At 49.4% G+C, this 23,810-nt stretch overlaps 1 protein-coding gene across 3 annotated transcripts; it reads left to right on the forward strand.

Moving 5' to 3' along the window:
• Positions 1-2,337: 2,337 nt before the first annotated feature.
• ASB1 (ankyrin repeat and SOCS box containing 1) lies at positions 2,338-23,359 on the forward strand. Of its 3 annotated transcripts, none has more exons than XR_007405884.1 (6): positions 2,346-2,428; positions 6,377-6,518; positions 8,518-8,820; positions 16,194-16,579; positions 17,845-20,762; positions 22,086-23,359. XR_007405884.1 is itself a non-coding variant. In XM_049101252.1 (5 exons), exons 1-5 carry the CDS (start codon positions 2,380-2,382, stop codon positions 17,970-17,972), a joined length of 1,008 nt encoding a protein of 335 aa, XP_048957209.1. In that variant the 5' UTR covers positions 2,338-2,379; the 3' UTR covers positions 17,973-21,792. The 3 variants fall into 3 exon arrangements, 1 of the variants encoding a protein (XP_048957209.1); XR_007405885.1 differs by lacking the exon at positions 22,086-23,359 and having other exon boundaries at positions 17,845-18,091; positions 20,610-21,792; XM_049101252.1 differs by lacking the exon at positions 22,086-23,359 and having other exon boundaries at positions 2,338-2,428; positions 17,845-21,792.
• Positions 23,360-23,810: the final 451 nt, after the last annotated feature.

Raw genomic sequence — 23,810 nt, forward strand, 5'->3', positions numbered from 1 at the left:
TCAGATGGCAACGGGAGGCTGTGGGTGGGTTTTAGGGTGGGAGGGAGCAATGGATGTGGGAAAACGCACGGGTGCTGCTGGGAATGGGAGGGGGGCAGAGACAGCCCCGATTGCCTAAGTTGGCACCAGCCCTGTGTCCGTGGGCTGGCATGCCCTGTGTGCCCAGGGCTGTGACGGCACTGGAAAACCGCTGTTGGGTGTAGATCATGCAAGCTGAATTAATTCCATCAGTAGCATTCACTGAGCTCCCTTTTGTTGGTGGGCGTTTGGGGCTTAACAGACCCAGAGAAGTGGGACCCTGGAGAGAAGTGAGGCCTGTGTCAGCCCTGGGTCTGAGTCCTGTCTCAGCCACTGTGTGTTTTGGACACAGCACCAAGGCTGTTAACCTCAGCCTCAGGGAGGGGGGTTAGTGCCACCACCAGCCCCTGCTGGTACTGAGGGCACGGTGCCCACCGGTGGGCATTTAGAAGGAGGGGTGGGAGGCCAGGCATGGGGTGGGGCCTCAGGTCTTTCTCAAGAAGAGACAGGGTTCTAAGGGCAACATCGGAGCCAGGCCCTGGCACAAAGCGATGCTCTGCTCAGGCTGCTGACCCCTTGATGAGAGGGCACTGAGGACTGGGGATGGGGAAGGCAGCACAGCTGAAGCCAACTGGGACAGGGCTCCCAGGCCTGGCTGCACGTTAGAGTCACTTGAGCCTCAAAAATTGTGAGGCCCAGGCCATACCCCAGCCAGACCAACTGCATCAGGACCTCTGTGGTGGGAGTAGGGTGGGGCCAGGCTTCCTTTTTTTTTTTTTTTTTTTTAATTGTGATAAGATATACATAATAAACCTTCCTTTTTTAAACCCTTTTATTTCATTTAATTTTAACAGCATACATTTCAGTAGGGTTAAGTACATTCACACCATCATACATTGGTCAATCTCCAGAACTTTTTCATCTCCCCAGACGGAAACTCTGTGTCCCCCTTAAGCAACTCCTCATTCTCCCCTCCTGCAGCCCCTGGCACCCATGCTGTGCTGTCCTTATGAATCTGACTCCTCCAGGTCCCTCCTATAAGTAGAATCATACAGTATTTGTCCTTTGGTGACTGGCTCTTCTCACCACGATGTCCTCAAGTTCATCCATGCTGTAGAGGGTGTCAGAATATCCTTCCTTTTCTTTTTGAAAGATTTTACTTTTTTATTTGAGAGTGGCCAGAGCCTGAGCAGGGGGGAGGGGCAGAGGGAGAAGCAGACTCCCCACTGAGCAGGGAGCCCGACCTGGGGCCCTGAGGTCACAACCCCAGCTGAAGTCAGATCCCCCTACCCCACGGAGCCACCCAGGCACCCCAGAGTGCCCTTCCTTTTTAAGGCTGAGTCTGGATGGCCAGACCACACCGTTACCTGTTCCACCGCTGACGGTGGACACTTGGGTGGTTTCCAGGCCTGGGTGTCGTCGCCCTCGCCCGCAGCTGCGGTGGACGGCCCTCGGGCTGGGCACACCCCTGGCTCCCTACCCTGCGGCTCCACGGGCGTCACCCCAGCGTGGGCCAGGGTGCCGCCTGCTGTTATCAGGTCCCACCAGCGCTGCAGGAAGCCCTCTGCCCCCACCCGGGCGGCCAGGCCTGCAGCCCCGGGAAGCGCGTGAAGGATGCACACTCAACACACACCGTGTGACAACGTTTAAGAAGCGAGAGTGCAGGGAGAGTCACTGCTCTGTTCCCCAATTTGCTCAGTAAATGCTTTTGCGAGAGGCACGGGGCTATGATTTAATAGGTGGGATCCCCGGCCTCATCGAAGGAATTCCAGGGGGCGGGGGGCGCGCCCCTTTCCTAGCAGGTAGATGCAGAGCCTGTTGCAGGGACCAGGGCTGCCCGTCCCGCAGCGTCGCATCCACGCTCTCTCGCGGCTGCTGCAGCCCCAGGAGGAGCGCGGGGACCTCCCTCGGCCCCGCCCACACCCGCGAGGCCCCGCCCACATAACCTAGGCCCCGCCCACACCCGCGAAGCCACGCCCCCTCTTTGGGGGCGGGGACGGACCCGGCCAATCAGAGCTCCCGCGCAATAGGCTCCGCCCCCCCAGGTGAGCGTGTTTTCCCAGACTCCTCCACTTCCGCGGAGGAACCGCGGCGCCGCCGGCTCCCGCGCCCCGCGCGCCCGACACGCCGCACCCCGGACAGCGCGCGCCCCGGCTCGTTGGGCCTCACGTCCGCGCGGGAGGCCGGAGGAGGAGGCGGCGGCGCCCTGCGCGGGGCCCCGGGAGCCCGTCGGGAGGGGCGCGCCCGCCGGAAGCCGCGGCCCACCTGCCCGCGGCGCCGGAAGTGGCCGCGGCTGCCCACTTCCGGTCAGCGGGGCGCGCGCGGGCCGGGGCCGCGGACGGGGGCAGGGCCGGGGCGCCCATGGCGGAGGGCGGCGGCCCCCACGGGCGGGCCGGGCCGGGGCCCGCAGGTAACGTGCGCGCAGCCGCCGGGCCGCGGGGGGCGGGGGGCCGCGCGGGGCGGGGGCGGCGCCCGGGTCGCGGGAGCCCGGCGGCTGTGCCCGGGCCGGGGCCGCGTCGTGGGCCCCTGCAGCCCGGCCTTGCTGCCCGGTGGAGCCCGCCGCCCAGCCGCCGCCCAGCCGCCGCCGGGGACGTGAGAGGCCCCCCCCGGCTGTCGGGACGGGGCTCGGGTCATCTTCGGGGAAGCGCCCGGAGCCCGCCGCCTGCCCGGGACGCGGGGCCTTCTCCGCCCCGCCGCCCGCCGCCTGCCCGGGGCGCCGCGGCACCTGCACGGGCGGGGACAGGACGGCGGCGGCCGTGACACAGCACGTCCGGGGGCGACAGAGGCTCGTGCTCGCGGCCCAGCCCAGCCGAGCGGCCGTCGGACCTAGGGCTTCCACCTTGAGACCCTCCCGCCAAGCGGGCGCGCAGTTGCAGGGCGGGCGGCTGCGCTGTCTGCTCCGTGGGGGACGCGTTCCCTCCTAACCTGTGCTGGGATTCCCTCTGGGTTAGTCTCTGGATTCGCCCCACGTACCAGATGCTTTTATGGGCTCTGGACCTTACACACGTTCATCATCATCTGGGTCTTTGGAGAGACCCCCCCCCCCCCCCCCCCCAGAGAGCTGATTAGGCTTGGACACTGGTTCAAGGAGCGCTTTTCATCCCTCTCTGTTCATTCTTCCAACAGACTTCCCCCCCCCCAAAGATTTTATGTATTTACTCATGAGAGACAGAGAGAGAGAGAGAGAAACAGAGACACAGGCAGAGGGAGAAGCAGGCTCCATGCAGGGAGCCTGACGTGGGACTCGAACCCGGGACCTTTTTTCCCCAAAGATTTTATTTATTTATTTATAAGACACACACACACACACACACACACATACAGAGGCAGAGACACAGGCAGAGAGAGAAGCAGGCCCCATGCAGGGGGGCCTGATGCGGAACTCGATCCTGGGACCTTTTTTCCAAAGATTTTATTTATTTATTCATAAGAGACACAGAGAGAGAGAGAGAGAGGCAGAGACACAGGTGGAGGGAGAAGCAGGCTCCACACTGGGAGTCCAATACGGGACTTGATTTCAGGACCCTGGGATCATGCCCTGAGCTGAAGGCAGACAGATGCTCAACCGCTGAGCCACCCAGGCGTCCCTCAACAGACATTTATTGAGGAAAGTGCTATTGGCCAGACCTTGCCCTGGCTGGGGACACCACAGTGAACAGGGGCAGGTCAAACGAAGCCCCTTTTTCTATCCTGGGGTTTGGTGGGTACTGACTTTGACCCCAGGGATCAGGACTTTAATGTCTGGATGTCATTTGAGCATGAGAGAGACGTATGGAATAGAGGAGGACTGGGATGGCCCCTTCCCATTATAGACGGGGGGTAGTGGGAGACAGGCTGCTCTGGCCTGTATGCAGGGCCTCTTACATCTTCGCAGCACTGTTTTGTTATTTACAGTGTTGCAGGCCTGGGAGTGAGGGGCCACAGAGATTTCCAGTTAAGGTCTGAGAGCTCTGTGGAGTCCCTGTGTTGACCGTGAAGAAGCTGGTAGAAAAGCAAACTTGAAGTTATCCTTGGATCTGGAGCTAGGGAAGAGGAGGCTGCACTGAGCTGGACCAGGCGGTGGGTTGAAAAGAAGCCAGCAAAGGGAGGCCCAGAGAAGAGCTTAGCAAACATCTGTGGCTCCCACTTATCTGTCAGTCTTTGCTCTACACATTCTGAATCGTACTCGCTCCTGCTTTGAGCTTTTTCACTCTGGGGGTTGAAACTGCAGGGTAGCTGCTGTACAAGAGGAGAGCAGCTGGAGGAAGATAGGGGTGGGGGGGGCAGCCCTGCAGTTTCCCTGATGCCTGCCTCCGTGGTTGTGGGATCAGCCTGGCTGAGCCATGTGTGTGTGTGTGAACTCTAGCTGCCCTGCCCACCTGCCAGTGAACCGTTGAGTCCTGAAGGGCAAAGAAGCTTATTCATCGCCCCCATTTTACGGTGGTCAGGCCTCCCTTGTATATAGTTGGTATTTAAGAGACATTTACAAGACATTTAAAAGACATTACATCCAAATCAAAAGACATTGACTTGGATGTAAAAGCAACTCCATTGGAAAGAGTCCACCTGTGGAGGGGTATGCTTTCCATCTGTGCCTGGTCACATGCTGGGAGTGTGCACTCCTACTTTTTCCTTGTGCCCCTGTCTGTCGTGATGTATGCAAAACTCTTGATTATCTGGAGATTGTTTCTGGGCTCCAGTGTGAGCTGGGCTCCAATTACTTGCAAATAGGTATTTGATTTTACAAATTCATTGACTACTTAATTTTCTTAGCTGTGATGGCTGTGAAGTCCAGGACCAAGGAAGGCACCAGCAGATTCTTTGTCCGACAGGGGTCTGCTTCCTCGTTCATAGGCGGAGTATTTTTGCTTTGTCCTCACGCAGAGGATGTGTGGGAGCTCTCTGGGGTCTATTTTATAAGGACACCAGTCCCATTCATGAAGGCTCTGCTCTCATGATCCATGCAGTCACCTGCCAAAGTCACTACCTCTTAATACCATCACCTTGTGGGGAGACACATTCAGTTTATGGCAACTATTTTATTCCTCACAGATTTCGATACCCATTTATCTTTATACTAAGATTTTTTCTGGGCAATTGATTCTGTTTATCTTTTTATTCAAATGAGAATAAGTTCTTTTTAAAAAATATTTTATTTATTTATAAGAGACACAGAGAGAGGGGCAGAGATATAGGCAGAGAGGAAAGCAGGCTCCATGCAGGGAGCCTGATGTGGGACTCGATCCCAGGACTTCAGGATCATGCCCTGAGCCTAAGGCAGATGCGTAACTGCTGAGCCACCCAGGCGTCCCGAGAATACGTTCTGTTAACTGGTAGGGTAGTATTTTTTTCCCATGTGTACTAAAAATTAAGTGATTTTCATTCATATTTCCAAATAAACCTTTTTTCTTTTTAAAGTAGGCTCCATGCCTAGCATGCTCTGTGTGTGTGTGGGGTGTGCGGTTTGACCTCAGGACCTGAGATCAAGACCTGAGCTGAGACCAAGAGTCAGACACTTAACCCACTGAGCCACCCAGGCGCCCTCTTCAGATAGACTTTTATAATATTTTTGTCACATCTCATATACCCCCCCCAAAAGAGGTTTGTTAATCTGCTTAATTTATTTGTTGCTATTTAAAATTTTTCTAGCATTGACTCATCTTGTCCAAGCACATGGTATGGTGTTGAGCACTTATCTCTAGTTGTCTTTTTTGTTTTCCAGTTTTCCAGTCTTCATTATGTGAAGCTGGCTTTCTATTTATATGCATATGTTTTTAAATGTTCCTTCTTCCTGAGGTGTAACCTATATTCAGCAGTGTACCCCTCTTAGGTTACCATCTGATGAGATTCTCCTGGAGACTTCTGTGAGGTCAGTGCCCAGGTCAGCTTGCTGCAGTCACCCATGTTGCAGACAGCAGCATTTGTTTGGCTGTTGAATTTTGCCAGATGCAAGTATCTTTTTGTAACATAGGAGATGATTATATGGTGTGCCCCACGATTAAGACACCTCTACATTCTTGGGATAGATAGAGTAATGCTATGGTGGATTTTTTGATACCTATTTTAAATTGCCCCTGGCTAATATTTTATTGAGGATCTTCTGTATTCTTCAGCAGGGTTGACTCATTACCTCCGGCCCCACTTAAAAATTACTACCCTTGTCAGGTTGGTGTCAAGAATGTGCTTGTTTCATTAAGGGAAGCTTTCTATATTTTTCTAAGCACTGGGAGTTTCTGGAGCACGGGAGTGGTTTATTCTTGAGCGCCTGAGCTCGCCCCGGTGTCCAGATGACAAAGGGGCCCGCGGCAGAGGGTGCCCCCTATTGCCTGGTATTGGCAAGGTTTCCCCTAGCTGACAGGAGCCCCTCTCTTCAGTGCAGGTCCTAATCTGAAGGAATGGCTCAGGGAGCAGTTTTGTGACCATCCGCTGGAGCACTGTGAAGACACGAGGCTCCATGATGCAGCCTACGTGGGGGACCTCCAGACCCTCCGGAGCCTGCTGCAAGAGGAGAGCTACCGGAGGTGAGCGCCACTGCTGGGGCCGGGCCAGTACTGCACGAGGCTGTGGTGTGGACTCCCTGGTGTGCAGGTGAAGAACCTGATGCTCCTAGTGTCAGAGGACAGGGCCGCAAAGGAGACGGAGGAGGCATGGTCGGACTTGCAGGAGATGGCCAGGCAGTGAGCGTGAGGAGACCTGAGTTCAAATCCAGCTCTGTCCTTGGCCTTTATATTTTCTGGAAACTTCTGGCTCTCTCTGGTGTCAGCTTTCTTGATGTTAGTCTTGAGGGCAGCACTGTTATTCTCTTGAAGAGTCGTCCTGCCCCCTTCCAAGTCTCCTGGGGCTCTTTACCCTAAGCTGTGTACGTGAGTTCACCTAACTTTGTTATATTCCCGTGCTTACCCCTCTGTGGGTGCAGACTTCCTGACGTACCCTCCTCCAGCATCTGGTGTCCACTTATCTGCCTCCGGGGCCTGGGGCTCAGGCCCAGGCCATCATCCCATCACCTGGGGATGCGCTGTGCGCTCACCTTATTTCCTTGTCTGTAGTACCCTGCCTGTTGCCCACTCGATCCTGCCACTTCCTCCAAACCGGCTCAGGCTCTTCCTTGGTAGCAGCAGCGGAGTGTTGATACTACTTTTTTCCCCACCAGGGACCCCTGGGAGAGCACAGAGTCTTCCCTCCTGGCGTTCTTGGATTGTTTTGTGGGTCGAAGATTGGAGTCCCAGCTAGCTTAGAAACTGACCTGCAGCCAGAAAGTCCTTCATGCTTGGTGTTTCTGTTTCCCCGTCAGAGTTAGGATGGCAGGGAGTTGATAGAAAAAAATGCTTGCCTGTCAATATTGAAATTAATGCTGCTTTTTATGAATAGCTCCCAAGAGAAGGATTTCTAACAGTATGAGAATGGGTTTCTTTTTTTTTTTTAACTTCTAATGTCTTAGCATTATTTCCTCAGAATAGATAACAGTATTTAAAAAAAAAAAAAAAGCTCTAAGGATCCAGAAAGGATCGTCCTACGAAGACATCAGATGGATTCTGCATGAATATTTGATGCGAGTGACTCAAGGCCAAAGGAAATCTTAAATTTGCAGATGTAATAGTAGAATAAAAGAAATAGGATAGAGTTCAACTGGGTATTTACGTATTGCTTTTCCAAATGCTTTTTTCCTTCTTATATTTGGGTTTGGTAGATCTGTTTCTAGATGACATTTTCCTGTTGCTGTGTGCTTCTTTGACAATGAGTCCTTGGAGTGTTCCTTGGCCTTTCCGGCTAGTGGAAGCCAGTGCACAACTGAAGGAGGAACCCCTGACCCACTCCGTGTTTCTGTGTCACTGCTTCAGTGATGTGGATGGCCAGGCTTGGTGTTCAGAGTTGCATAGGGAGTTGGCTGCTGACGTGGTGGGTCGGTGGACTACACGGCCGTGGCGTTCCTTCACCAGGGAGTCATGGTCTGATTGTCACTTCTGATGAGAGCTTAGTATAGCCAGTTTCCCTCTGTGTTGGCCTTAGTGATTCCTGCAGGCTGTCATTTGTGCTGTGTCACAGGCAGAGGGACCACAGTGGTCACCTGGACCCAGTGAGGATGCCAAGGCCCCACCTCAAGGCCTTCACAGCTAGTAGCTGGTGGGAAGAGGCCTTGGGATCCTGACACAGATTGCCAACAGTTGTGCTGCTCTTCATCCTGCAGTGTCTCCCTGGGCAGACCCTTCCACTCTTTGTGGAACAAAGAACTTTGGACCAAGAGTCAGGAAATCTGGGATCTTGGCTTAGTGTTCATTGGTCTGCCTGTGCCTCAGTTTCCTCTGCTTTGCAGTGGGCTTTTCAGATCCGTGCTGCCCCATGCACAGATCCAGCATTTCATAAAACAGAACGCACGTGGAGGCATTCTTGAAGCCTAGGAGTGTCTGAAGAGGTTGCCCCCTGGGTCTCTGTTTCTTGTATGTGCCAGCATGAGAGGGAGCAGAGCAGCTTGTGGGGTTCCCAGCTGCCCTCCCAGCCCGGCCCCCCTGTGTTCTTTCTTAGCCGCATTAACGAGAAGTCCGTCTGGTGCTGCGGCTGGCTCCCCTGCACACCGCTGAGAATCGCGGCCACTGCGGGCCACGGGAACTGTGTGGACTTCCTCATCCGGAAAGGGGCCGAGGTGGATCTCGTGGATGTGAAAGGACAGACTGCCTTGTACGTGGCTGTGGTGAACGGGCACCTGGAGAGCGCCCAGATCCTGCTGGAAGCTGGCGCTGACCCCAATGGAAGCCGGCACCACCGCAGCACCCCCGTCTACCATGCCTCGCGTGTGGGCAGGGCCGACATCCTGAAGGCGCTCATCAGGTCAGTCCCTCCGAGGCCTGGCCACCGTTTCCCTGCATGGGCCCTTGGGGGGACGTGGCCCCATGGCTGGCCTTCCTGGGGTCACACTCTCATCCCCTGTTGCCTGAATTTACTTCTCTCTCTCTGTAAAGTCAGACATGTTGGAAGATTTGTCTGTTAGTCTTTTTAAAGAGCTGCTTCTTAGTGCTGCCTGCCAGTTCTCATTTTTCTGCTGATCGTCTATTTTTATATTTTTCCCATTTTCCTTATTTTAATTTTATTTCTCTCCTTTTTCAGTTGAATGATTATTCATTTTTTTCCCCTGAAGTGTCAACTTTCAAGGTTATTAATTCACCTTTCTGTGTAGCTTTGGTCATATCTGCTGAACTTTCCCCCCATTTTTCAACCAGATATTATCAAAGTCGATTTCTTCTTTGCTCTTATGGTCATGGAAGAGAAAAGTTGGATACACGTTTTTATGAACTACTTTTACTGTATTGGGCTCAGATAATGTGCAGTGTATAATTTGCATTTGGGGGATTCTTTTGAGTTTTTTTCTAATTTTTTTTAATGTCACACATTAAAAGGTTAGGTTGCTATGGTTACTCGTAATGCCGTACCAACCACGGGTGTTTTATTTGCATAGTGCAGTATGGTAGCCTCGGTGGTGTTCCTCGTGGTCCCTCTTGTTTTACATGTTTAACCATCAGATCTGCCCCACGTTCAGAGAAGTCTGTTCGTCTTTAATTGCTGTTGTGATTTGTCAGTTTCCCTTTTTATTTCTAGTATCTTTTTGTTTCCTGTTTGATGCTAAAAGTTGTTGCGTGTGGGTTATGCTCATTATCAAATCGGAAGGGAACTGTAGGTTTTATTGAAGGCCTTTTGTCGCATTTAGTTTTAACCTTTGTGGGTTTAAGCAGCGCTGTGGGTGTTCACCTTTCTTAGTGGACTGGGAAGGATTCTGTTTTCTCATACATTTAACACTATGACCATAGCTGATGTTAGGTCTGTGTCTCTCTCGGTTTCTCAGCTGCTCCATGTTTTGTATCTTTGCTCCATGATCTCTGTTTTCTTTGCTTTCACTTTCTATTATTTTAGATAGTTTATGGTGTTATTTCAATTATAGTTATGGTTACATTTTTAAAGAATTTGAACCAGATTACATTTTCATTTTCTGTGTCTCCAGTGACTTCTTTCTACCAAAGATGCTTTTTTTTTTTTCCCATGTCTTGTTCCGGAGGCATTTCCTGTGGTTGGACAGAGTACAGTTTATTTAGGTAGCCAGTTTTCAGTGTGGAAAGGATCCGGTAAGGGTCCTATTGTTACAGGCCGCAGTGGGGGTAGTTCTGAGGAGCAAGAGACCTGGTGTCTCCTCGCCCAGCGCAGGGTGTACTGAGAGTATATTTATTACGTGAAACTTTTTTTTTTTTTTAAATAACTATGGAACTGGCTCTTGGAAAGACAGACAAGGGTATTATGGTTGTTATATTAGAAGATGATAAAGCTGTGATGCTTTTTTCCCTTCTCTTTAAGGATTTTTAGCCTGATAATCTAAGCCACCCCGGTCCCATGTCTTTGCATCTTAGAGAATGTAAGTCATTAATTTGGAAATATTTTTGAATAGGATCAATCAATGAAATTTCCTTTTGGTTCCAGAAATCCCTTCAGGCATTTCAGTCAGTTCATGATGCACAACTGCTTTGAATTAACTGCAGGCTTGACTTCCAGAAGTACATATACAGACGCCCTGTTTGAGAAAGTGTGGCTGTTATTAAGACATCTTATTCTCTTACTGGAGCATAGGACGTTACTATTACAACGAGGTACCAAGAACACATATTTAAAAGTTTTCTATTTTCTAAATTACCAGGTAACTGACTTACTGACTTTTGGAAAATGGGAGTGATATGGTTGATTTACTGAACAAATAATATAATCTAAATAGAATGTCAGCTGTTGCCTTCCTAGGTCCTTGGCCCTGATAATGCAGGGCTCTTTGCTGTCACGCCGTAATTTGCTGTTTCTCTGCAAGTAAATTCTACTTTGTTATTTGTAAATTCCCTTGATATATGTTGCTGACTTTTTTAAAGAAGGTAAGGAGTGGTGTTTCTGTATGTGCAAAACTTATATTGATTCACTGAGTTGTCCCAGTGGTTCCTTGCCAGAGATATTAAAAGCAGGAGGGGAATTTTGGAAAATATTCAGGATTAAAATTAACTGGATTCTATCCAGCATATTTTTATGAGTGGATGAAGGGCTGTCTTTCCCATAGTTCAGTAATACCAGATTGTCATATTGCCCAAAAGTACAAACATTTTGGAAGACCTGTCCCTGACAAAAGGAGGAAAAAAAAAATATCACTGCTTAAAATCTAGTTCTCTTTTTCTTAATTGATTGAGTATGTGAAGTGAAATGGCAGTTTCTGTGTGGTTTGGTCTATGTTTTAGGACACTCCTGTCCGTGCTGGAGTGTCTAGGAGGCTGGGTGATGTTTGTGTTAGTGGTGTCTGATGATGCTACGTGGCATCAGTGGGGAAGCGGACTGGCCTGTGAGCACATTGGTCTGTGTGCCTCTCCTTTCTCTTCTTAGGCCTGTGCTGCCTGAAAGCAGAAGTGTGGGTTTCAGAGAGAAGTTCCTTTGGACATTCAGAATAGTGCTGATGAGATCGGTGGTAGAATATGATTGCTGGCCAGACATTTATATCAGGGCCTGGAAGATGATGCTCTTTCCTGTGTTCTAGACCCCTGCCTGTCCACTTGTCATCTCTGCTTCTCATACTGTCATTTCCTAATTGCAGTGAAACATGTGCCGACAAAACCTGTGTGGCATTGAGGGCTGTCTGGGGTGCTGGAAGCCCAAGGAAGCAGGTGCTGGCTGTCTGGTGTTGACTCAGATGAGAGTCAGGTAAAGCCTACGGGGCAGTGATCTCACAGGAGCCAGATCCTATCCGGTTGCACAGGATTGCACTTGGGCCTGTTACTGCTGGTGTTCACTTTGATCTTTTGATTAAGGTGGTATCTGTCAGGTTTCTTCACTGTAAAACTATTCTTTTTCCCCTCTGTAATTATTTAATCCGTATTTTGTGGAGAGGTACCATGCAACACATATATATCATATTTCTCATCAAATTTTTAATTTATTTGTTTATTTGTGTTAGACTTATGGTTCCTCCCTTATCTCGGGAGTTATAATCCCTCATTATTGTTACTTACTTTGACGCTCAGATGGTCTCGGATTTGGCTGCAGGGAGCCCAACTTTGTCATGACACGTCCCCTGCATCCTTTGAACAGTTTCTTATTTTGTCTTATAACAGCATATTCTAGGCTCATCTAGCGTCATGCCTGTCTTAGCCCTGGAATTAGTCATTTCTCCAAGGAGTCCTGGTTTCTTTTAATGGAGAATGGTATTTAGAAGCCAAGATCTGGATACTGATAGTGTTTATTACATATGGGCCATTCTGTTCTCAGCCCTCCTATCGGACAGACCCTAAGTTATATATAAACACATTTCTATATCTACATACATTGGCAGTTGAGTTCACCCGGATGCTTCTAATCCAGTCTGGTACCACAGAGGCCTTCCTACTTTTCCCTTTTCCAAATTTATTTGCTTTTCTGACAGAGACCTGGTTCCCCTTATCCTTAACATATATATTTATTTTGCCAATCCCCCATCTGTAACCAGTCTAATGTTGCTGCTCCCTCTCACACATGACTCCTCATCTCATGTGGGCTAACAATACTCCATGCCAGGCAGCACTTTTAGGAGGCATCCTCTTAGCTTTGCCAGGACTGATTCACTGAGCTAGGCTGCCGTCCATGCTTGAGTCAGTGGCCTCTGCTTAGATTAAAGAGACCTAGATTGGTAGTTTGCACTTGGGCTGAGAGAACTCCAAATTCTTGAAGTAAGTCACATTTTTGGACTTCCCAGAAGATAAGGGCAGGTCTCTTGTGGGGACCCAGAAGCCTCTGCCTTTTTACAGTCATTTAGAGATCGGCTCTGCTGAAGAATGAGGCTTCCAGGTCAGACTGTTCATGCATCTGTCCCGTGAAAGATGCATTTCCTTACATCTGGGCTGTCAGTGGGCCTCAGAAGAGAAGAGCTCTTGGATGGCCATAAGGATTATCTCAGGGACTGCTGTGAGCTCATGGGGGTTGGGGGGGCAGGCGGCGGCAACGGGGATGTTGCATGAAGCTTCCCTGTTGGCAAGCTTTGCTTCCTGTCTTAGGTCCTTCTAGGTCATCTGATGTTGAGAGTAGCCTGGCTGTCTGGTTGTTTGGTATAGTTGAAAAGAGGAGCCAACCTGCAGGCAGGACATGATGGCACCATCTGGAAACACAGTTGGGTTAAAGTGTTTTGTTTTGTTTTTTTCCTTTTAACTTTTGTGGATTGTTTTTAATTTGTTTATGACATATATTTACATGGTTCCCAAGTCAAATCTGTAAAACAAAGTATATTAAAAGAAGTCTAACTTCTGTGCTGGTCTCCGTCAACCCCCTATAGATGACTTTTTAAAACTTATATGGTTTATTGCTCCATTGTTAAAAAATAAGCATAGTGTCTATGTGTCTAGGTCTGTGTCATAGACAGGTATGTATTGTAACCACTTTCCCTCAGATAAACAGTAGCATGCTACACACTTTCACTGCCCTGCCTTTCTCACTTGTTAAATGTGTTGAGGTCATTCCAGAGCAGTATTTAGTGATGCTCCTCACACCTTTTCATAGTGGTTCGGTGCTGCTTTATGTGGATGGACCACAGTTTGTTGAACCAGTCTCCTTTTGAGGGACCTGTGGGTTGTTTCCTGCCTTCAGCTATGGATAAGGTTTTAATGAATTGTGTGCATGCATCTTTTCAGAATTTTGTAAATGTATCTTGGGAATAGATTCCAAGAGTGTGATTGATGGGTCAGAGGGTAAATGCTTATGTAATTTTGCCAGCTCTTGCCAAATGTTTTCCTAGTGGGACTGTTCCATTTTGCATTGCCCCCAGATCTGAATGAGATTTGTTGTTTCCTAAAGTTTGGTCAATAAAATTTTGCTTTTCCCCAGTGTGATAAGTGAGAAGTTGTATCTCAGGGTAGGGTTTGTTCGTTTGTTTTGTTAAGTATAATTGACATATAATTTTATGTTTCAGGTGTAAAAGTAGTTTTAATTTGCATTTGTGCTATGAGTGAGGCTGAGCATCCTTTCAAATGGCTGAGAGATGCCTACCACTGTCAATATCTCTTGCTCATTTTCCTGTAAAACAGTTGATGTTTTCCTTTAAAACAAACAAACAAACAAAAGATTTATTTATTTGAGAGAGAGCAAGAGTGAGCATGGGGGAAAGGCAGAGGGAGAGGGGAGTCCCAAGCAGACTCCGTGCTCAATGTGGATCCCAACTTGGGGCTTGATCCCAGGACCTTGCGATCACAACCTGAGCTGAAACCCAGGAGTCGGACACTTAACTGACTGAGCCACCCAGGTGCCCTGATCTTTTCCTTTTATTAGTTCTTTATGTATTAACGATATTAATCTTTTGTAATATTCCCCCAACTTTTCCACTTTACTGTTTTACTTTGCTTATGCTGTTTTTTTGCCATGCAAAAGTTTTTCTTTAATTTTTATGGTAAAAAGCTTTGTTTTGGAGCTCCTGGGTTGCTCAGTGGTTGAGTGTCTGCCTTCAGCTCAGATCATGATCCCGGGGTCCCAGGATCGAGTCCCACATTGGGCTCTCCACAGGGAGCCTGCTTCTCCCTCTGCCTGTGTCTGCCTCTCTCTGTGTCTCTCATGAATAAATAAATAAAATCTTTTTTTAAAAAAAAAAAGAAAAGCTTTGCTTTTTACATCTTTTCTTGTTTGATTTTCCAAAGGAACTTTATAATCAACTTTGTAACTCCAGAGATGTTACTTTTGTTTATTTATATTTATAATCAAGTTATATAGTTCTAAGAATGGGATTTTCATTTATATAATAAACCTAGGGGAAATTGACCGCTTAATAATGTTGAGCCCTCATCTTTAAGGCAGTGGTGAATCTTTCCATTTCTGACGTCTACTTGTGTGACTTTAGTAGTGTTTTTTAACTTACCTCCTGCAAATTTTGGACACAAACTGTGAAGTTTATGCTTAGATATCTCATTTTAAAATTATTTTGATGTCATAAATGAGGTCTTTTTTCCTTTTGTTTTTGAACTTATTTTTGTATGTATGAAGTCTATTGCTTTTATAACTTTATTAGTTAGTAAATTCTCTTATTGCTTATTGTATTTTCATTAATTATTTAGGGCTTTTCAGACATAGTCATATCCTCTGAAAATAGGGAAAAAATTTCCTCTTCCTTTATAATCTTAATTGACTAATTGCTTTCTTTTATCTGATTGCACTAATAACTTTATTTAAAAGGCCTGAATAGGGGCGCCCCGGGTGGCTCGGTTGATTGTCTGACTTTTGATTTTGGCTCAGGTCGTGATGCGTTAGGGTCTTAAGGTCAAGTTCTATGTCAGGGAGTCTGCTGCTTTTTCCGCTCTCCCTCTCCCCCGCCTCCCTCAGCCACCTCCCCCAGTCACCCCCACTGCGCGTGCGTGTGTGCGTGTGTGTGCACGTGCCCACGCTTTCTCTCTTAAGTAAATAAATCTTTAAAATGCCTTAATAATAGTGGGCTAGGTGTAGGCGGCTTGCCCCGGCTTCCATAGGAGAGCTGCCCCTTTCCCATAAGGTGAGGTACCAACATCTGGGTTTTATCTTATGAAGAAAATGTCTATCACTTTTTTTTTTTTTTTGAGTATTTATAAACCTGCATTAGTGTTGAGTTTTGGCCCATGCCTTCTTTTTATCATCTGTAGAGGTAACCATGATTTTCCTCTTAGTTCTGTGAATGTGATGAACTGTGTTCTTAGAATTTCTCCTATTGGAACCACCCTTGCATTCTTGGAATAACCCTCCTGAGGTCATGGTTATTGCTTTCTTAATATACTTTGGATTCTCTTTGCTAATATTTCATTGGAGGTTGTTAAATTGATATTCATAAGTGAAATTAGTTGGTAGGTTTTTTTTTTTTTTATGGTGTGGCTTTCGTCAGGTTTGGGGATTGTTTTGCTAATTTCGTAAAATGAATTTGGAATTTTTCCTTTTTTCCCCTTGGTTTTGAAGTAGTTTAAATAGCCATAAGATTGTCAGCTCCTCACAGGCCTTACAGAGTTCCCTTATGAATTTTTGTGTGAGTGGACTCCAAGTTGTTAACTAGTGTCTTACGTTGCTGGAAGTCGTGAGACCATCGTGGTCTGTGGGGTCTCCTCAGCGGCTCCCCGGTGCTCACGGAGGTCAGGCCTGTCTCCTCAGGGTGTGGTGGGTATCTGTTGACTTTGGCTGGTCTCCCACAAGGTCTCATTGTCCCTGTGTCTCCCCTGTAGGTATGGGGCTGACGTCGATGTCAACCACCACCTGACTCCTGACATCCGGCCCCCCTTCTCCCGGCGCCTCACCTCCTTGGTGGTCTGCCCCTTGTATATCAGCGCAGCCTACCACAACCTCCAGTGCTTCCAGCTGCTTCTCCAGGCTGGGGCGAACCCCGACTTCAACTGCAATGGTCCTGTCAACACGCAGGGCTTCTACAGGGGCTCCCCCGGGTGTGTCATGGATGCCGTCCTGCGTCACGGCTGTGAGGCAGCCTTCGTGAGCCTGCTCGTAGAGTTTGGAGCCAACCTGAACCTGGTGAAGTGGGAATCCTTGGGCCCTGAGTCAAGAGGCAGAAGGAAGGTGGACCCCGAGGCCTTGCAAGTCTTTAAAGAGGCCAGAAGTAAGTGGCCTGAGTTCCATTCTGATTTGCAGTCTGTTTGGCTCAACCGAATGAATCGGGCTATAGTGATTAAAAAAAAAACAAAAAAACAAAAAACAAAAAACCCTTCCAGTGAAGCTCTTAGTCAGAATCTTTAGTCAGGACCAGGAATTTTCCAGACTACTTCCAGATTGGCCTTTTCAAATTCCTAGACACCCAAGAGTTGATACAAAGGAATATATAAAAGTACATGTTCGAAGTTCCTGGAATTATAGTCTCTCTACCCCTCTGCTCTGCTTTGTGACCCCACATTCCTTCACTTACACATAGTTTCTCCATGTTTGCCTGACGACAAATTGCAAGCCCTTCCTCCTCTAGGGGTCCTCCTTCCCTTTCTTCAGTTCCCACTCAAATACCGTTATTTTTATTATGTGATAATGTCTGGTTTTTGTTAGGATAAACTCCCATAGTTGCTTATTTATGAAGAAAGATTTTGCTAGTGAATTAATAAATCGATAGCCAGGTTGTGTGCAGTTGATCTGGGGCTTGGACTTCTTCTCTGAGACTCTATCCGGGACTCAGAAATTGGCCTTGTGCACCTCCTGTGGGCTGCTGTGGCCCTCCGTGACCCACCCGTGCCCGGCCTCCTTGCCTGGGTCTTGAGGGCATCTGAGTTGAAAACCTTTTCTCTGACCCTTACCTCTTACAGAACTTCAGTTGATTGTGTTTTTGTTGTTGGGGTCTCCTCAGCCAGTCATTAAAACGTGCTCCCATGGAGCCTTCCCCGAAAGGGTTGGAGAAGTGGTCACTGGAGTCATCCTGGTGGAGCGAAGCTGCCTGGGTTGTGCCTGCTTCACAAGGCAGACACGTGGCTAGGGCGTTTTGACCCAGAGCAAAATTGTCAGCCTGCAGGCCTCATAGAGCACTCAGCCTGTGTCTCCTGGGTCCCCCTGGACTTCCTGGGATCCCCCAGGAGCCGAGGCTGACAGAGGGTGAGGGTCAGTTCACACCTGCCAGCACCTTCAGTGGTCAGCTCTGATTTCTGTCTAGGAAATTAACCACAGTCAAGGAGGTGCTGTCACGGTGAGCAGGTGGCCCAGGGGGAGATCCCAGCCTTTCCACAGCCGGGCGGAGCAGATGACAAGACCTTCCTCACCAGGGACCCCCCCCCGCCCGCCGTCCACTGTAGAGCTGGGAGCTGGCAGTGAGCGTCAGTGCAGTCCTGCCTGCGGTCGTTGGAGTTAACCTCGCTCCCTCTGTCTCCCTTTCTTCCCACGGCGATCCAGGTGTCCCCAGGACCTTGCTGAGTCTGTGCCGTGTGGCCGTGAGAAGAGTTCTTGGCAAATACCGGCTTCATCTGATTCCCTCGCTGCCTCTGCCAGACCCCATAAAAAAGTTTCTGCTTTATGAGTAGAATTCCGGTGCAGCAGTTGATTGCAGTGAGAAGAAGGTGATCTGCCGTGAAAGTTGACGCCGATTCTTGCCCCCGTGAACCACATCCTGTGCTGCTGATGGAATCCCACTTGGCTCCTGGTAAAGCAGAAACCGCCTTGTTCTCGTGGACTGTAATTCCATCTCAGGTGCTTGGGGCATCGGACAGTCCTGGGGTCATTGTCAGCTGAAAAGTTCATACAAAATTCCATTTCGTTCTTCCTCAGTATCTCTGTTGTGGATTCTCACGGTAGCATGTTAACCAAGTGGGCCTTGCGGTGTGTGTGAGTACGGGCCAAGGTTGGAGGCCTGCTAATGGCTCCAGTGGGGAAGACGCCTAGCACTTTCCAGAACTGTGCTTCTGTTTATATTTTTACTTCTCAATTTCATTGTTTGATTAAAACCTTCTGACACCTAAATGAAAAGAGAGCTTTGGTTAAAAAAAAAAAAAAAAAAAAAAAAAAAAAAAGTAGAGTACGGAAATGCAGTTCATGAATTTGCTAGTTTGTTTTCCCTGCTCCTGGGGGTGACATGTGGCATTTGTCTACACACAGCCCTTCCTTGCCACTTCAGTGCTCTCTTCTTGTGGCAGCAGTGTCCTCTGTTAATTGTCTCTAAGAGGGTTTCTTGGCTGCATGGATTGGCTGTGTTAGCTCAGTCAGTACCTGCATCCTTTCAGAGTCTCACGGGATACCCTTTGGCAGCACTGCACCTGTTCTGATTCCTAACTGTGCCTAGTGTCACGCCAGCAGGTCTCATGAATTCTCTGCCCCTTCACTTTGGGGAGCTTCCAGACACTGATTGATCTTAGGAGGCCCACACTGAAGATCTAGCCAGGAAAACGACTGCCTCCATTTGGACCAAGGACTGCTCCAAACAGCATTCACTGCCAGTTCTAACCGGAGGAAACACCTGTGGCGCTGCCTTCTAGTCCTTGCACACTCCAGGACGGGGGGATTCACTTGCCCTCTGGATGGTTCCAAGCTTCCAGTTGCTTAGTGTCCAGTGGACAACACATCTGGCATTTGGTTGATTGCTCTTTGCCTCTTTGGACCTGATGTCTTTGTAGTTGCTCCTTGAACCTAAGGATGGGGCAGTGAGGTCAGGGGTCTTCCCTTGCCTCCTTGGGGCTGCTGGTAGGTGAGATGAGCTAAGTGATCATCCCCAGGTGTTTGGCTGTGGGCAGGGGTCACTCACATCCCGGCTGTGCAGCTCGGGACTGGCTGTGTCTGTAGAGGTGGGCCATTGGCTGCCTCCTCAGAGCTCTCCAGGTGACGCCGTTTCTTGGGAAACCACATCTGGTAGTTTGAAGCCTCTGATGACCATTGTGTGGAATCGTGGTGATTCTCACCTTCAGAAGTGTTTAGAAATGGGTAAATTCCAAATCTGAGTTTAGGTTTTCTATAGTAAGAGAGATCTAATTTGTAATCATTGAATTAATGATGCAGGTTTACTTCATGACTGACAGCACTGTATATTTTAGCCGAGGAGACACGCAGTGCCTGTCATTGTCTTAGTTGGCTCGAGGATAGAATTCTAAACCCCTCCTTGTGTCATGGACGGCTCTGCCAGAAAGCTGGGCTGTGACCTGTAGGTGTATGCGTGGGGACAGAGGGGAGAAGAGTCCCTTATGATTCGGGGGGAAGACAATCACTGGAGGCTCCACGTGGCTACAGTGACCCTATCACAAGCTGTGGCCATAGTGTAACTGTGGGATGGCTGTCGGAGCCTGCGATTCGGCGTGTGCGCTGCTGCCAAAGGCCTGGGGGCCCTGGTTGGCTGGGCTTATGCAGAGCTTGGGGCCTGTCAGAGTGACATTGTGAGCTGCGGGTTGTGGGTAGCTGGTGAGGGCCGTTAGAGCCAGAGCCAGGTGCCGTGGCTGAGAAGGGATCAGGGGTGTTCCTTGTGGCACTCGGGGTGGGCCCAGGACCGCAGTGAGGCTGTGGCGGGAGCTTTGGGGAGGTGGGGCTCTGTCTCCACATGGAGAAGTTCGAGCCACCCATGGGTGGACTGAGCCACTGGCAGGGAACTCCTGTCACCAGTGGTGTGAAAGCAGTGGCTGGTCATCTTCTTGGTAGGGCTGAGAGAGTGTGGGTGGTAGTTCACCTTACTTTCAGCTCTTCCAACTCTGGGTCCCCTTTCCTCTGCCCTCTTGGCTCAGGTTCTCCCCAGGCACACTCTGCGTCTGCCCCCCTGGGTGCTTTCTGCAGAGGCCCGTTATGGACCGGGCCTCTCCAGCACTGCCCGGGGTAGACAGTGGCTCTGTCCTGGACCTTCTGGAAAGCAGTGCTTGGGGATGCTGCCAGGGCAGAAGCCTCGTACCTGTAGGCACGACCACCCGGCTGCGCCGAGGCAAGGGCCCAGCAGCGTGGTCTTAGGGTCCGTAGCCCAGGGAAGTAAGCGCGGGGCTGATTTCTGGGGTCTTGAACGATTTTTCCAGGGTCTCTTAAAGGAATGGACTGAGCTGACCCTCACTGCTGTCTCCCCCAGACCTGGCCCGGGAGGCGGTGTGAGTCAGGAGCGCAGGGTCAGGAGGTGGGGCCTCTCCTGCTCTGCCCCTGGAGTGTGCTCTGCTCTAGGCCAGCAGCAGGACACCAGGGCATCCGCTCTTCCTTTGCAGAGGACAGGTCTGCTGCTTTGTTCAACCAGACTCTGCTGATTCTTTCGGAATCTGGACAGCTTTGAGGCTCACCCTCTAGTCTGAAACTTCATAGCCGCCAAACATGAATCTGGAAACAGTGTACATCGTTGCTTAAGGCCATTCCTACTTGTTGTGAGTAACTTTCCTAAAGCTCCCTTTCTTTCTGTTGGCAAGGATAGGGTAATCATGTTTCTGAGGTGTGGGGCACCCAGGTCCCACGTAGCAAGGAAACGTGGTGGTGGTGGTGTGATGAGGCTGCTGCCTGGCAGGCCCCAGAGCCCCGCAAGGAGGGGCACGACAGACCCGTGGGAACGAGCCAGAGTGTCCCCCTCAGCCTGGTCCCAGGAGTGTCCCGTCTCTCCCCTCAAACAGAGTCCTGCTGTAGGCCTTGGCTGCTGTGGACAGGTGGGCAGGGATACCTCTGAGAATTCTGCTCTGGCATCTTGGGTGTGGATTTTGAGTGTATTTCCCAAAGCCATCAATGTCACACATAGCTGTGCCTTTTCCTATTACTTATGTTATTTATGTATTTATTTATTTATGTCCTGCCTTGTTCTAGAAAAGGGTTGAAGGCAGTGATGCTTGTTTTTTTTTGTTTTTTGTTTTTTTGTTTTTTGATGCTTGGTTTTTGATGTTCTGTTTTGACATTTGGGAAGTTTCCACATGCACCCATTAGGTGATTTTAAAAAGAGGACAATTAGCAGTTTTCTAATGTTGACTATATTTCTGTTCTCAGGCTTAAGTGCCATCCTTTTTTCTTTTTACCTTCTTTCTTGCATTGATTTTTTTGAATAAAGGGTTCATGTAGAAGTAGGAGGAGAGGAACATGCAGCAAGCATAGGTGTGAGCAAAGGAAAATCAACCTTAGAGGGAAATGCTTTGCCCATGGTTGTCTGCATGCTGCTGCACGGCCCAGGCAGGCCCCAGGCAGTGTGGAGGCTGCACTCTCACACCTGTACATGCCCACAGGACTTTTGGGAGGACACACGGGAGAACGTGTGTGAGAGCACTTTGTACTGAGCATTCCCTGTGACTGTAAACTGCCCTCGTGACTCCTGTCCCTTTCTCAGTGGATATGCATTTGAGGGGATGGAGGTGCTGGAAGGGCCTGTGACCTTGGGGATCGGGCTTGACCTTGTGCCCCCCCCCCCCCCCCCCACCAGGCAGCGATGCTCATGGGGGCCCATAGCATAGGCCTTTGGCACAGAGGGCTCTGTGCATGTCAGTAAGTACAAGGGCACATGTTAAATAACTTATGAGGTCAAGTTTATTCAACCTAGAGGTTTGTATTTTATTTTGAGATAATGTCCTTCCTAACTTGGGTGATAAAATGTACTTTTATGTAACAAAGGTGATAATATATATATATATATATATATATATATATATATATATACACACACACACACATAATTTTTTTTTTTTTTTTTTTTTTTTAATGCTCTTGGCTGTAAGATGAAGATAAAATACTGGCTGCTCTTTGTCAAGCCCCAGAGTTTCTTCTTAAGTTTGCCAGTCTCTGAAGTCCCAGAGCCAGGGAACCACAGTCCAGCTATGGTGTATGTTTACATGATGATGAGAAATTCCTCTTGGATTCTTAAAACAGCCTGTTTATGTTGTTGAAGGCTCTCACAGCATTTCTGCTGCCTGGTAGTCTAAGAGTAAGCTCTGAGGTCACCACATGTGGAGTTGGAGGGTCATGCTTATGTCCTGGCGGTGGCAGAACCGCCCTCTGGGGTAGGCATCAAGCCATTCCTGCGTCCATGAGAAACACTGTCTGGGAGTACTGCGTGGCCTTCTCAGTGGGGCCCGCCCTTACCTCGGGCCTCGGGGCCTGTGGCACCCCTGAGCGCCTGGGGCACGTTGCATGTTGGTGATGGCGCTAATAGCAGGCCTTCTGGGGCTGAGGCTTCAGGCTTCCGCCCTGCCCCTTTGGCCGCCTGCCTAGGCGCATGGTGACCAGTCCTCAGTGGTCTGGACTCCCCACCAACTCCTATCTACTTGCTGAAAGTGCCTCATGTGGCCATGTGACCTTTCTCCCTGACTTACTCTTATCTCCTTCCCACCCCCCTACAGCCTGACCCCTCGGTGTGGAATAAAATAACTGGTGTGCACTCTTAGTGGTTAGTGGGCTTGTCTCAGGAGAGTTCCACGGGAGGGCCACGCAGACCTTGGAGTGTAGTGATGTACAGAAATACACTTTATAATCCTAGGCAGACAAGCCGACGGAGCAGTGAGGCGGGGAGCAGGGGTCACTTCTGTTGCCTTAACATGTAATCACCCAGTGTCTGGAATACATGGGCAGCCTTTTTTTTTGTTGTTGTTTTGATTTCAGATCTCCACCAAGTAATGTACGAATGTGTGTAAATGCAGCTTGAGTGTGGTGTTTGTGAACACAGCTTCTTGTACCTCTGAAGTCACAGCTTCCTGCTGTGCTCTAGCCCCAGCGTGCCCGCTCAGCTCTGCAGTGTTGGCACAGTGCTTGGTTGGTGGTGGGCATGAGAGTGTGACCCGCAGGGGCCTGTGTGCGTGGAGACATGCTGCAGGGAGTGTTCGCCATAGTCCCTGCGTGTCCCTTCCACTCCGGTAACGAATGTGTGTTTGCCCTCTGCTGCTGGGACGGCGACTGTTCTTGCACTTGTGCCTGGTGAAGAGTTTTCACAAGTATGACGGACATCTTTGATATGTTATTGTAACTTTAATAAACGCTTTATTACCCTTTAACTCAACTCCCATCCCCAATGCCTTACTTTTTCGGACTGTTTATCTCAACGGGTAGAAATTGGTCTTGTGAAATCTTTGAATACACATTTCAGCCACGTGATGGGCTCCTTGGAAAGTTTGTAATGATACGGAGAGAGGAACTTTTTTGAACTGCTCTGAGGGATCTTGGTATTCTAGGGAGGCACCCAGAATGTGGCACAGATTTAAACTTCCGGCCAAGCCTGTTTTACTTAGTGGGGTTTCCAGTTTGAAGAGAACGTGCCCTTAAAGTGTTTGAAACCCACGGCTTTCAAGCAGAGCGAACTGTCCCTGTGGGGCTCTGCAGGGGGAGGCGGTGGAGAGCTGTGGGCACCATTGTTTCTGGGCCTCTGTTACATGTGGCTTACTTTGACAGCGGGAGGGTGAGGTATGAAGCTTTGGGATGAACCCAGCAGGGAAGGAACTAAATAAAAACAT

This window comes from Canis lupus, chromosome 25 (assembly GCF_003254725.2).
Source record: "Canis lupus dingo isolate Sandy chromosome 25, ASM325472v2, whole genome shotgun sequence".
NCBI lineage: Eukaryota > Metazoa > Chordata > Mammalia > Carnivora > Canidae > Canis > Canis lupus.